This window comes from Equus przewalskii, chromosome 1, assembly GCF_037783145.1.
Source record: "Equus przewalskii isolate Varuska chromosome 1, EquPr2, whole genome shotgun sequence".
Taxonomy (NCBI): Eukaryota; Metazoa; Chordata; class Mammalia; order Perissodactyla; family Equidae; genus Equus; species Equus przewalskii.
The window spans coordinates 18,615,315-18,627,530 of NC_091831.1; the positions used below are offsets into that span (position 1 = coordinate 18,615,315).

At 47.7% G+C, this 12,216-nt stretch overlaps 1 protein-coding gene across 50 annotated transcripts in view; it reads right to left on the minus strand.

Annotated features, from left to right (window-relative positions):
- The window catches only part of TCF7L2 (transcription factor 7 like 2), a 193,504-nt gene that overhangs the window by 64,635 nt on the left and 116,653 nt on the right, over positions 1-12,216 (minus strand). For 17 of the 50 annotated variants that reach the window (XM_070600805.1, XM_070600537.1, XM_070600609.1 and 14 more), the window contains one exon: positions 7,895-8,038. The exons of the other annotated variants lie outside the window; for them this stretch is intronic. In XM_070600805.1, the coding sequence (XP_070456906.1) occupies positions 7,895-8,038 (144 nt within the window). The remainder of the gene's footprint in view (positions 1-7,894; positions 8,039-12,216) is intronic. 50 annotated transcript variants of the gene reach the window in all.

Sequence of the window (12,216 nt, forward strand, 5' to 3'; positions counted from 1 at the left end):
CTGACCCACAGCAGGTGAAATGGCAACTCTGGCCTTCCCGTGCACTTACCAGCTTGTTCCAGAACCTGAGTGAGGAGGGACCAATGACATGCAAGCAGCTGAGGTGCTATAAGCTCTCAATTCCTGGTTTCACCTAAGTAATGGAACAAGTGAGGATAGTCTGGGACAACCAGGTTGGCTCAATAAAACCTACAGATAATGCAAGATCTTCATTTTCCACGTTATGCCCAAACCTTGATAATCTGTCCTGACATCAAGGAAAGAATAATATAGATAATTCAAAGCAGAATATTCCAGAAGTCATTTCGTTTCACTCTGCTGCCGAGAGTTAGCAATAACATACTTCCCTTGCTAATTACATTTTTCTTTGACCACTGTCAGAATTAGCTTGAACTCTCCGAAATCCACAAAGTGGCCCAAATCATTCTGGGTGTGTGGGCAAGAATAGCCAGTACAAAAAATAGAAAATCCATGACTTGTCAATAACCAACAAGCTAACCACCAAGGCACTAAGGTTACAGCTCTTTTGCTGGATGAGGCGTAGAGAAAGGGCAGATCAGATACTCTGATAGTCAACAATGAAAACTTAGCCTCTGAATCGAAGAGATGAATCAAGTCAATGCTACCTTTCAAACGGTAAAAATAAAACCACATCTCCTGTGACTATAAAGGGATAGTATGAGGGTGTGTATAAGGTGATGGAGCTGTTCTGCATCCTGATGGGGGTGGTAACAATACAAATTTATGCCAAAATTCATAGAACTGTAGACCAATAGAAAAAGTTAATTTTGTTGTATGATGTATTTTAAAATACAACTTTAAAAAAAAAAAATCCCAAATCTCAAAAGAAACCTGGTCCCCAGACCTAAAATCAGGGACAGAGAAGTATATGTAGTAAGTGTAAATCCAAAAAATAGACAGTTGCAGGTAAGCCAAACAAGCAAGATCTCGGCAAGGAGGGTCCCCTATGGAACCTGAGTTGAGTACCTTCTACTGTCGCAGCAGGATAGGGCCAAGGAGAAACGAATGTCCAGCTCCCTTTGGAAGCAAACATACGCCTGTATCCTGAGAGCTAGGAGTCCACGCCCAGACACTGCCATCCCTGTCTACCAGATACAGAGGAAGGGCCCAGAAGTGGTCCCCCTCCCCTTCGGGAACTGCACGTATTCCTTATGCCAGTAAAACATACCATAGGCATCCTCCCCCTCCTTCTCACCTCCACCCATCATTCTCATGTGTTCTCCTACAAAGTGGCAAGAGCTATAAACAACCAACAAATGAGCTCCTTCTAGCTGGTTACAAGCCTCTTGTACTTTCCGGTGGAGGGGCTGCTCAATTCCCAGGGCCTCACCTGTCACCCTGGCTCCTGGCGAACCACCAGGCCTGCCAGGAACCCGGCAGGGGGAGGCAGGCTGAGCACGTAGTGATTGAGAGCCTCCATGATCCCTGCGACCCCAACCTCATGGCTCACGTTCAATCCAGCATCAGCTCCTGCCAACTCTATTTTCCTAAGCAGCAAGAGGCCACCGCCAGGGCACGGGGCTGCGACGCGGGGGCTCAGGCAAAGCTCGGCAGACCAAGTGACCAATGGGGTTGGGAAATAAACCAAGTGGGGCAACCGCATGTCCTTTGGTCCCCTCAATTCCTTCTCAACCCCCTTGCCTCTCACTTCTTTTTTCTCTGTTGTCTTTAGTTCCCTCCTTGTCCCCACTCTCCCTTGTCGGAAGGAACTGGCTTTTCCAAAACAGAAACTTTCTCTCTGAGCACAAATGGGCCTCGGACTTAGATCTCCCCAGAGAAGAGTTTTTCTCTCCTGCTGCACTGGCGGCTGGGCTGACTGTGCGCACGCTCTGGTGGCGTGGCCCGGAGACACACGTGTGCACATGGGGAAGCACACATATCCCAGGAGGATTTTAACAGAGTTTAAAACTCCGTGGCTGTACAAAGGCCATCTCCTTTCTCATTCTCAGCTCAAGCAGAGGCGGCCAGCCACTGACTGGGAAAGGAGAGCCCAAGGAAACGGCGGCCAAGACTTGAACTTGGCCTCATCAGGGACAATATGCCACATCTACCACCTTGACCTCCAAACCAAACAAAAAAAAAATGTTTTTACTACTGCATTTTTTAATGTAAACAGGCTTGAAATGGACTTACGGAGATGTGATGGATAAAGTTGGAAGAGTGTGGAATAAAGGAGGAGAAGATGGTACAGTTCCTCCTAGCATCTGTTGCTAAACTAGCAGCAGCTGATGCAATAAACACCTTTCAAAGAAGGTAGGTAGGACTGGCCGATAAAGAAGGATAAAAACTAAGATCTCCCACCTTGCTTACCTAACAATAACTGCCCTTAATAAAAATGAGTAAATTAAGTTCCAGAGTCTGGGGCGAAATGTACTTCCTCTCTGTTCCCAAATTCCAAAGAGCTACCTCACTGACATCATTAAAGATGCTGATAATAGGACAGTACTCTGACAAACAGAGATCACAACCAAGAGAGATATACAGACAGACTGACTTGACAGATGTCAAAACCATTAGTGACAGCATCCACTTCCTCTCTGGAAGTACTGACCAAGTATTTGATTTTCGAGGCCCTGTAAGAGATAAACAGTCTTGGGGCCGGCCCTGAGGCATAGTGGTTAAGTTCATGCACTCCGCTTCGGCAGGCCCAGGTTCGCAGCTTCAGATCATGGATGCGGACCTAGTACCGCTCCCCAAGCCACGTTGTGGTGGCATCCCACATAAAAGAGAGGAAGACTGGCACAGGTGTTAGCTCAAAGACAATCTTCCTCAAGCAAAAAGAGGAACATTGCCAACAGATGTTAGCTCAGGGCCAATCTTCCCCATACACAAAAAAGAAAGAAACAGTCTTAAGGCTAATTGAAACTCAACCTTGACACAGATTAGCCCATTAAAAACTGATCTGTCCCCTCACAGAAATACAAAAAGAGAGGACCGAAAAGAATAATCTGTGCAGATGACAATACGTCAGGCATGAAGGCCCAAGTCTTCTCTGTTTATGACCTTTGTCATATGGGACATGAAGAAAATATGTGACTCACAAAGAATGGGGGGAAAGGGAGGTAGCCACTGAGATAAGAGTCATGATAAAGGCTGTGGCATCCCTGAGGAGGTCAGGCGGCCCAAGAGGCCTGGACACAGGGCAGGAAAGCACCCCCACCTTCCACAGGGATGAGCTCCTTGGGGACCCACACAGTCTGCCTGGGCTTCCTGCTTTGAATACTAGCTTCACTGGGTGGGAGGAAAGTGTAAAAGTGAATACAACAGGGTTCCCAGCGTCCAGTCCATGGACCGGCAGATGCGGGAAAGAGGGCCCGGAATGATCCTCTCCCTCTCTGGGCCTTTTTCCCTGTGGTGAGCTCTGCCAAGGTGTGTCCAAACCTGTCAATCACGTGGGGGCTCAGACCAGTAGTGGGGACCTACTCCGTGTTCGTGATGTGCTGAGAATGTGACTTCACCAAGGGTTGGCAATTCCCAGTTAGGCACCACAGTGTCCATTTGTACTACTGGAGTAAGTTAATTGGCAGGGAAATCCACACACTTATTTAACCTAAAGAATTCAACAAAGAAGCTTTGCAAATAGGGAATGGGAGAAAGGAAGAAATGACAAAAGAAGATGGGCGGTCCCACTTGCCATCCCACCCTGAGCAGGAATTTGGAGAGCGGGGTAAATGTGCTGGTCCACTCACACAGAATGACCCAGCGCTGGATGTGATCCATGGGCCTCATACATCGGGAGGGCATAAAGGGATGTCCGGAGTTGTTTTGTCTTTGTTCTTTTGAACTCACAGCCTCTCCCTCATAAGATGCGATTGCATTGTAATAGTGAAACTTTAGAAACAGTCTGTTTGCACTGGGGCAATGACTAAGCATACTGGTGGCTACTCGCTGCTAGAATGGACAACCACCAGAAGTTTTACAAAGAGTCTTCACTGGCTTACCTAGGAAAGTGTTTCTACTATAAGAGATGTAAAATAAACAAAAGAATTGCATACACAATATGAGAGCACCTATGATTTTTAAAACATATCTTTTAAAAGACTAAAAAGAGGGATGTCAAAAACTTAACTGTCCCTTTGAGAGGTATTTTTACTCTTTTCTCATCCTGCTTCTCTATGTAATCAGGAGTGGGGAACAAATGAAACATTTTAACAGAATGCCTTCTAATCTGAAGTTGCAAGGCCGAGATTTATAAAGCAAATACATCCCCTCTACTGTACTTTGTTGTGTAAATCCAATTTCTCCATACATAACAAGAATCGAAAAATAGAGGACCAAGGAAATGAAGCAACATCTATATTTGTTTCAATGACTAACAAGCAAAAACAAAACTGGGGCTGTGATGCCATGCTTTTTAGAAATCAGACATATAATAAGCCACAGATTTATAGGATGTGGTCTAATAAACCTAAGAACAGTTTCATTTCCTCTCACCAAAATGGTTAACTCCCTGTCTGTGTGACTAGCTTTTGCAAAGATAGCAGAAGTCTCTTTTTTCCCTTAAATGTATAATCTGAGAGGTTAGTAGAGCGAGTACCAGCAATAATGTGCTCCCTCCTGAATACACACACACGTATCCCTAAAAATGAAATAAAAATAGGCTCAACACCAACAAAAAGGTAGGTCAGCCTACACCTCAGGAAGGACCATCCTGCTGGTCCCCAGCCACTGACCAGGAAAAGTGTGCGGGGGCCCTGAAGAGGAAGGGAGCCAGAATAAGGGAAGGATCCAGACAAAGAACTTTTTCAAAGTTTGTTTGCAAGCATTTCTGCGAAAATGGTATTGACTAAGCAATTACAGGAAAAATACTTTCTCTCTTATCTGAAGGCGTTTATGCCATGGGTCACACCCTATTATTGTCACTATTAAACATGTTAATAGCCCCAATGTAATGACTTTGTATGGCTAGCTTTAAAATGTACAGGAATAGCTAACTAGAAAGGAGTGACTCACGCCCGCCCAGGTGGGTATTGACTCTCTTTGTCGTGTTTACTCAACTGGTCCACCAACCTTGATTCCTTCGAGGAGAGAGCTAATAAAGGGTTAGAATCAGGCTGAACTGCAAGGCAAGAGAGAGAAGGGACAATGAAAGTTAACTATGGATGGGGCAGGAAGGATCCAGAATGTGGTACTGGTAAAGCAAAACCTGGACTTTGGATGTCCTGAATCACAAGTTTCTTCCCAGCTCCTGAGAAGGCTGGACCCCCCTGCCCCATTCTCCTGTAGCAACTGGAAGATGGTTGGGGTGGAAGGCTCTGAACCGTCGGCTCCCACCATGGTCTTTCATTAACAGCAGTTTTATAGCTCTGCCCCTTTGCTGTGTGATCTTAAGCAAGTTGCTTAACCTCTCAGTGGCTCATCTGCAAGATGGGAATAATCACATCACCTCCCCCTTAGGGTTGTCCTCAGGTTTTGAAGAGTTAATATAAGCAAATCACTTACAGAGGTGCCTGGACCACCGGAAGCACTGTGTTAAAAGTCACTTTGTTCAGTATTCAAGAGATCCGCATAGGTGCCCAGTGAAGCGGGCTGGGCAGGTATTCCACTACTGTCCCCTTTTTACAGACACAGGGATCGCATCACAGGGGGTGAAGCACCCTGCCAACGGAGGTGAGAGAATGTTGCACTCAAATCTTGTTCTACTCCCATTCCGTGCCGTTTCCACGACACTCCAGAGCCACCACTAGCACACGCGGGCTGTGGATCGGGATCTCCATACACCGCCACGACTCCTGAAGGAGTACATACTATGAAGGATACACAACTAATTTCTGCAGAAACCTGGATGGAAAGCACACTGCACAACTGAGCTACCCCAACAGCGGCCAGCCCATCACACGGACACGCTATTGGTGTGCAACTCCCCAAGAACCCTGCTGGGCGCTTGTGCCAGACCGAGCACACCAGCTCCTCTGGCCAAACCCCCAGTTTCTGTGCTTCAACTCATTGGATGCTCAAACAGCCCATGTGTGATACCCCATCACTGACGGGGAAACAAGGGCACAGAGCAGCTGGGTAACTCGCCCAAGTTCACACAGCCCGTGAGTGGTGTCTGTGTGTCTGGGCTATTCACAATGTGGGGATTTGAACTCAATCCTGGCAGCAGGGCGTATTGGCACTTCCCTAGGAGATGTTTCCCTGTCCTGAGGGCAAAGCTGAGAAACGAGCGTCCTCAATGGCGCCGGGGATCTGATCGGCGCCTGCAGTCTCGAGTTATAAGGAAGAAACCCAGTCTTTCTGTTTCATTTTCCTCATACTCAAAATGGGTGCCTGGTTCTCCTTTATCTACCTCATAACTCCGACCAAAGATTAATGAGTTACCATTTGCCAGCCCTGGTGGAGGAATAGCTGTGCTCGGTGCGGCCTTACCGTCCACAGTCACAACAACTAGCCACACTTATGGAAAGCCGGCCCAGGGAGGGGCTGGGGCCCAGAACGGCGCCTCCCCACTCCCGGCCCACATAAAGGACACGGGCCTTACTCACACGCCGGCGCCAGGCCGTCCGGGTACAGGCCGCAGCATCACACAGGGAGCAGGGGGATGCGCCCAAGACCCCAGAAACATCCTCAGTTTTATTCACATCTGGCCAAAGGGGACGGTTAGACAGCAAGATTTCCCCAAGACACCAACACACGAAGTTAACACCCAGATTTCAGACCCGTCCTAGCGGACAGCAGCATCCTGGGCGTTACATCAAGGGAAAAGAAAACACAAAACTGCATGAGGTACAATTCCAACTCTGTGAAACATTTTTAAAGTTTGGACACATGAATGACAAGAAAGAAATGCATCCAGACATTAAGAGATTACGCATCGGTAAAAAGAATGCGGGTGTTCACATTTTCTTCTATGTGTTTACGTGTCGCCAGTTCTCTTACAGGCATGTTTACTACTTCTTAAATTAGAACAAGCTTTTAAAGATGATTTAGTCCACCCTTTCTCTCTCCAAAGGCAAGGCACAGGGACACCTGTTACATATTAACTCCCGGTCTCTGTCCCTATGGCCCTAACACAGAGCACAGCGTCCAGCACCGAGTAGGAATACAATACATGTTTTTAAAAGACACAGGCTTTACTAATAGGCTCTTAAATATTCACTTTCCTTAAAAAAAAAAAAAAAAGCTAGCATTAGTACTAAACCATTTGCTGCTTAAATCTAAAGAGTTACTTTAAAATTTTTTATGTGCATTGACTTTTGCCTCTCTGAAGATGAAAGCATGTTCTAGATGTTCTTTATTCTCTGGGACTACTAATTTGAAGAGAACTGTCACTCCCAAGCACAGAGCAGCGTGGGGTATTGACATCGCATTGAATTATTTAAAAGAAATTAACAATGCTTCCTGTCCTTGGAGAGCAGTATCTGTGAGCAAAGCCATTCACGGCCGCCTCGGGAAGGTGTCACTGCCGAGGACTGAGCATTTCTCCGCACCCTGAATTCTAAGAGAAAATCTATAAGTTCTAAAGAACCAGTAACAAAGGCAGAGTGGAGGTGATAACTTCTCTTCCACTGGGAGCTGGGAAGAGCCAGGAAATTATTTCCTGCGAGTCAAGTTTAATGGGAAAAGGTGTTGTTCATCATTCTCACGGAAGCGACGTGTGACGCTGAACCCAGTGGCTTTTACTGGGAGCCAGGCGCCTCGGGTTCACGGGAGCCACCACCCTCCACCCACTCCTCGTAAACTGGCATTTTCATGGCTGTGATAAACCTATCAGCGGTGCCCCCAGACATCATGGCACCCGAGAGGACAGTGACCAGAGGGGAACTCGGGGACCACGGCGGATGGGCCCCGACCTAGTGCGAGGCAACCTTTGGATGGGTGGTTTCATGTGAGGGCTAGCTCATCTCATACCGTCATTCTGCTCCAGACCTACCTCCAAACACCAGGGCTCCCCAACCTTTTGTAAGGAGTGGCTCCTTTTCATGTCCCTGAAGACTTGAGTGCTGACAGTGAAGTCTGAGGGGGGGTAGAAGTGCTGACAGTCATGTCCCTGAGTGCAGCAAGGGAGGGGGCACTGCTGCCAGGAAGAAAGGGGAACAGAGTGAGGCTCGGAGGGAGGCGGACGTGCTCACCAAGGCATTCACGGCCCCCAGCCTGACTTTCTACCCTAACCCACACTTCTCTACCAACCAGCTCCAGGCGAGGAGGATTGTGGTTCCCAAGATGAAGCCAGACCTCTTCCGCCTCCCTGCTGCCCAGCGTGGGGTCCCCTCTAGCAACATCTTAAACGCCACCTCCTCCATGCAGCCTCTCGGCTGCATCCTTCCCACTATCCCCACCTCTCCCATCACCCACCCAGTGGACACGGCCACTCCTTTCTCGAGGCCCTCAGGAGCCAGTTGGCTAGCACTCTCTCTCAACTTACCTTACTGAACCTCTCTTAGTTTACACCATGTGATATGGCTGATATTTCTGCCCTACAAAAATGCAGTTACATACGGCTCCACCCAATCCTGGACCTCAGTGGAGATCTGTCTTAACACCTTTCCCTCCACCAGACTACAATCTGTTTGAGAGAAGCAACTACACTCCCATCTCCGACCCCTTGAAAGATCTGGCAGCACACCCGCTGTGTGCTCAAGAAGCTTGTGCTGTTCTGAGTTTCACCTCAGCTGGAGCCCTGTCATGAGAGCTGCTTTGGCTCAGTGACCTCCGACTCTGCTGGGGGCTCTATGCAGGAATGTGTGTGTTCATCGCTACTCCTCACAACCACCCTGTGAGGTAGGTGTTGCCATGCCCGTTCTACAGAGGAGGAAACTGACTCAGAGACGTTAAGGAGCATGCCCAAGGTCACACAGCTAGTAAATGGCAGCGGGGGAATCTGGATCAGGTCTCAGTCAACTCGTGGTGCTGCTGTGTAGACTCGCTGGTCTGTCTATCCAGGTGTTGACTACTGCTCTATAAATGGGGTAGAGAATTTAGGGGGGTAAAGAGCAACCTGGGGTCCGAGATGGGCTATTTCACAACTAAGAAGTATTATTCTAATTGTCTTTAAAAAAAGAAAATGTCTACGCTCTTTATGTTCATCGTAAAGGATGTATGTCTTCTCTACTCTAGTTTTTTAACATTTTAGATGAAGGAAAATCACATGAACAAATTTTTCACCTTTCTTAATGCCAAATAACAGAATTCAGGATTAAGAGTATGAGATAGAGCACAATACCCAATACTTATGTTCTGAGAGTCACTAAAAAGCAGAAGGAGCCTAGTGGGTACTGGAGACTGGGAGATAGGAAATTGATGGAAATAAAGGACAAATCTACAAATCAGCAGCCACGTTTCCAGAATAATTTACCTGGTTACAGTATTACCTGGTCCTCCCATGGGGGGGTCATCCTGGTGGACTAAACCCATCCAAAGGCCACGGGAACTCTCAAAATGAGCAGCAGCCACATCGCCTGCGAACTGGTGCTACCCCAGGGCCTTGGGTGGCCACACTGTCCTTGGACTTTGAAAGCCACCACAGCCAGAAGCCCCGAGGTCTGCTGCCCAGGAAGGGCAGCCCAAGCCCCAGAGGCAGCACTGGTTGCCCACCCCCAGGGGTCTTCCTGTGGGAAGCAGAGCGTCCCACCCCGCATCTCTCCACAGCACTCCTTTGTAAACAGAACGTGAGTCACTAGGCAAGCATGAGTCCACTTGCGAGATCGGCCCAGCTTTACAACGAAGGTGATCCGATTCTGCTTGTCACAGCCGTGACTCACCTTACTGCCTCCCACCAAAGGTGACAAAGTTTAACGCTCCAAATTGTTCCCGGAAGGAATCCAGCAATACGGGGGGTTTAACTCCTTGTCTGCTTACTTTGTTTTCTAACACGACGCTGAGAGCCAAGAGACAAGGACCCCAAGGGCAAGGGCCCCAGAGGAGTTTGGAAAAGAAATGTATCTACGGTTACCACAGACCACAGCATCTGTATTATCTTCCCACGGCCATTCCCCAGGGCCTGGACTCCCACAGGCACTTGGGGCTTATGAGGAAATGTTACACTTACCTACACAAACAGCCCCCCCACCCACCACCACCAATATGAGATCTCGATGCTCTTCCATTCCTGGGAACCTCAGAGCCAAGCTTGCAGGTCATGGCTCCCAATCCTGTAGGAGCTCCCAGCTTTGAAATTTGTGAGATTAACCTCATTGCCATCTTTTCTTATGGGCTTACCCAGCTTTCTCTTTATTCTAATACCCTTAATTATTCATTTCCAATCCTTTTGCATAATATGAAGTCTTGTAAGCCACTTCAAATTCGGGGGAGTATAAGAGGTCTTAGAAATAAATTCAAATGTATATACAAATACAAAATCCTTTTGTACCAGGAAAGAACTACAGATGACTCTCCCCTAAGAAGTACAAAACGCTTCAAGGGACCCTAAAGATTAGGATGCAGATGTCTGCCAAGGTTTCTGCTCAGCATCCACTCACGCTTTTTCTGGTAACAGTACCCTGACCTACTGAGGAGGCACCACCTTGACGCTCAAGCCATGTAGTTTACATGGAGTGGACCCACCTTCAGCTCCAGGGATGGGCAAGGGTACTCAGTCCAAATGTACTGAGCACATTACATCCCCCTACCACAGCCACTGGTTCAGGATTGTGGGGGAAGTTTAAGATCACTCTAGACTTGAACCTGACTCCATGCAATGAAGCCAACCTGGAGGAAAGCTGAGCCAAGAGCTGGAGGGAAAAGGTGTCCTGGTACGTGAGCCCCTGGATCCAGCTATGCCTGAGGCATGCACGCTACCTATCAACTTTTCAGTTATGGGTTAACACATTCATTTTGCACAGACCAGTCTAGTCACCTTAGTCAGACTGACCTGAATAATCATCCATCCACAAATCAAACGGTAATGTGGAAAAAACTGGAGACGTTCCAGGAAAAGTAAATAAAGGCCTCGTGAGTTTCATGCTCCTGGCATGACGAGGGGGCTGTTACAAGGCAGTATATTGGAGTAGGCATCTGGTACTTTTTGAAATAAGAATGAATGTGGCTTGTGGCCAGTCTCTGGGAAAGGGAGAACCTGAGCAATCACACATCAGCTGGAACTGCCACTGGGCCCTCCTGCCCTTCTAGTGCCTCCGCAGCCACCAGCTGCACCGACCGACTAAGACGGGGTCTCCAGAAAGCAGGGGCCATGAATACTTCACAGAGCCAAAACCCACCTCCCAGCTGTTTCCAGAAGCATCGCCTATTTGGGATGGGATTTCAAGAGGCGCGTTTCTTCTGGGGAAGGTGATGTTGTCAAGAGAGAAGGCAGGCAGATCGGGTGGTGGCTTTCATTTTCACTGGGAACTCGGCACCTGATGACACGGTGTGTTGACCAGTCCTGGACGTGGCCACATGGACCAAGAATCAAGATGTGCCACTGAAAAAGTTGTAGCAATATTTGCGTATGCCGCTATTTTGTTTCTTTATGAGCTTCCAGCCCCCTTCCACAGGTGGCTGGGCAATATTCAAACGTTAATGCAACAGAATGCAGCCCAGTGAGCTAGAAAGTACAAATTGCTCTGCCAGGAGAAATAAACAAAAAAGAAAAGAGTATAGAAGAAGGAGCTGAAAAGCATTAAAAAACAAAAACCCTACAAATACTACAGCCTCTAGAGATAAAGATTTTGCACGAAATAATGTTATTCAGACTGAATTTAGCCAGCAGCTGCTGGCTACTGTGGGTATTCTGAACCTCCCTCTTATCCAGGAAGAAAAAGGCAAAGATTTTAAATTTTCTCTCAGAAAAGTTTGGTTTGATTGTTAATTTTATGTGTCAACTTGACTGGGTCATGGGATGCCCAGATATTCAGCCGAACGTTATTCTGAGTGCTTCTGTGTTTTTGGAGGAGTCCAACATTTAAACTGACAGACTGAGTAAATCAGAATGCCCTCCCTAATGTGGGTGGGCCTCATATAATCAGTTGAAGGCTTGAATAGAACAAAAGCCTGATCTCTCCCCCCAGACAAGGGGGAATTCCTCCTGTCTGGCTGCCTTTGAGCTGGGACATTGACTTTTTTCCCCTGCTCTCAGACTCAAACTGAACATCAGCTCTTCCTGGGTCTCAAGCCTGCCAGCCTTTGGACTAGAACTACACCATCTGCTCTCTTGGTTCTAAGGCCTTCGGACTTGGACTGGAACTATACCGTTAAGATCTCCTGGGTCTCCAGCTTGCCAACTGCAGATCTTGGGACTTGTCAGTCTCCATAACTGTG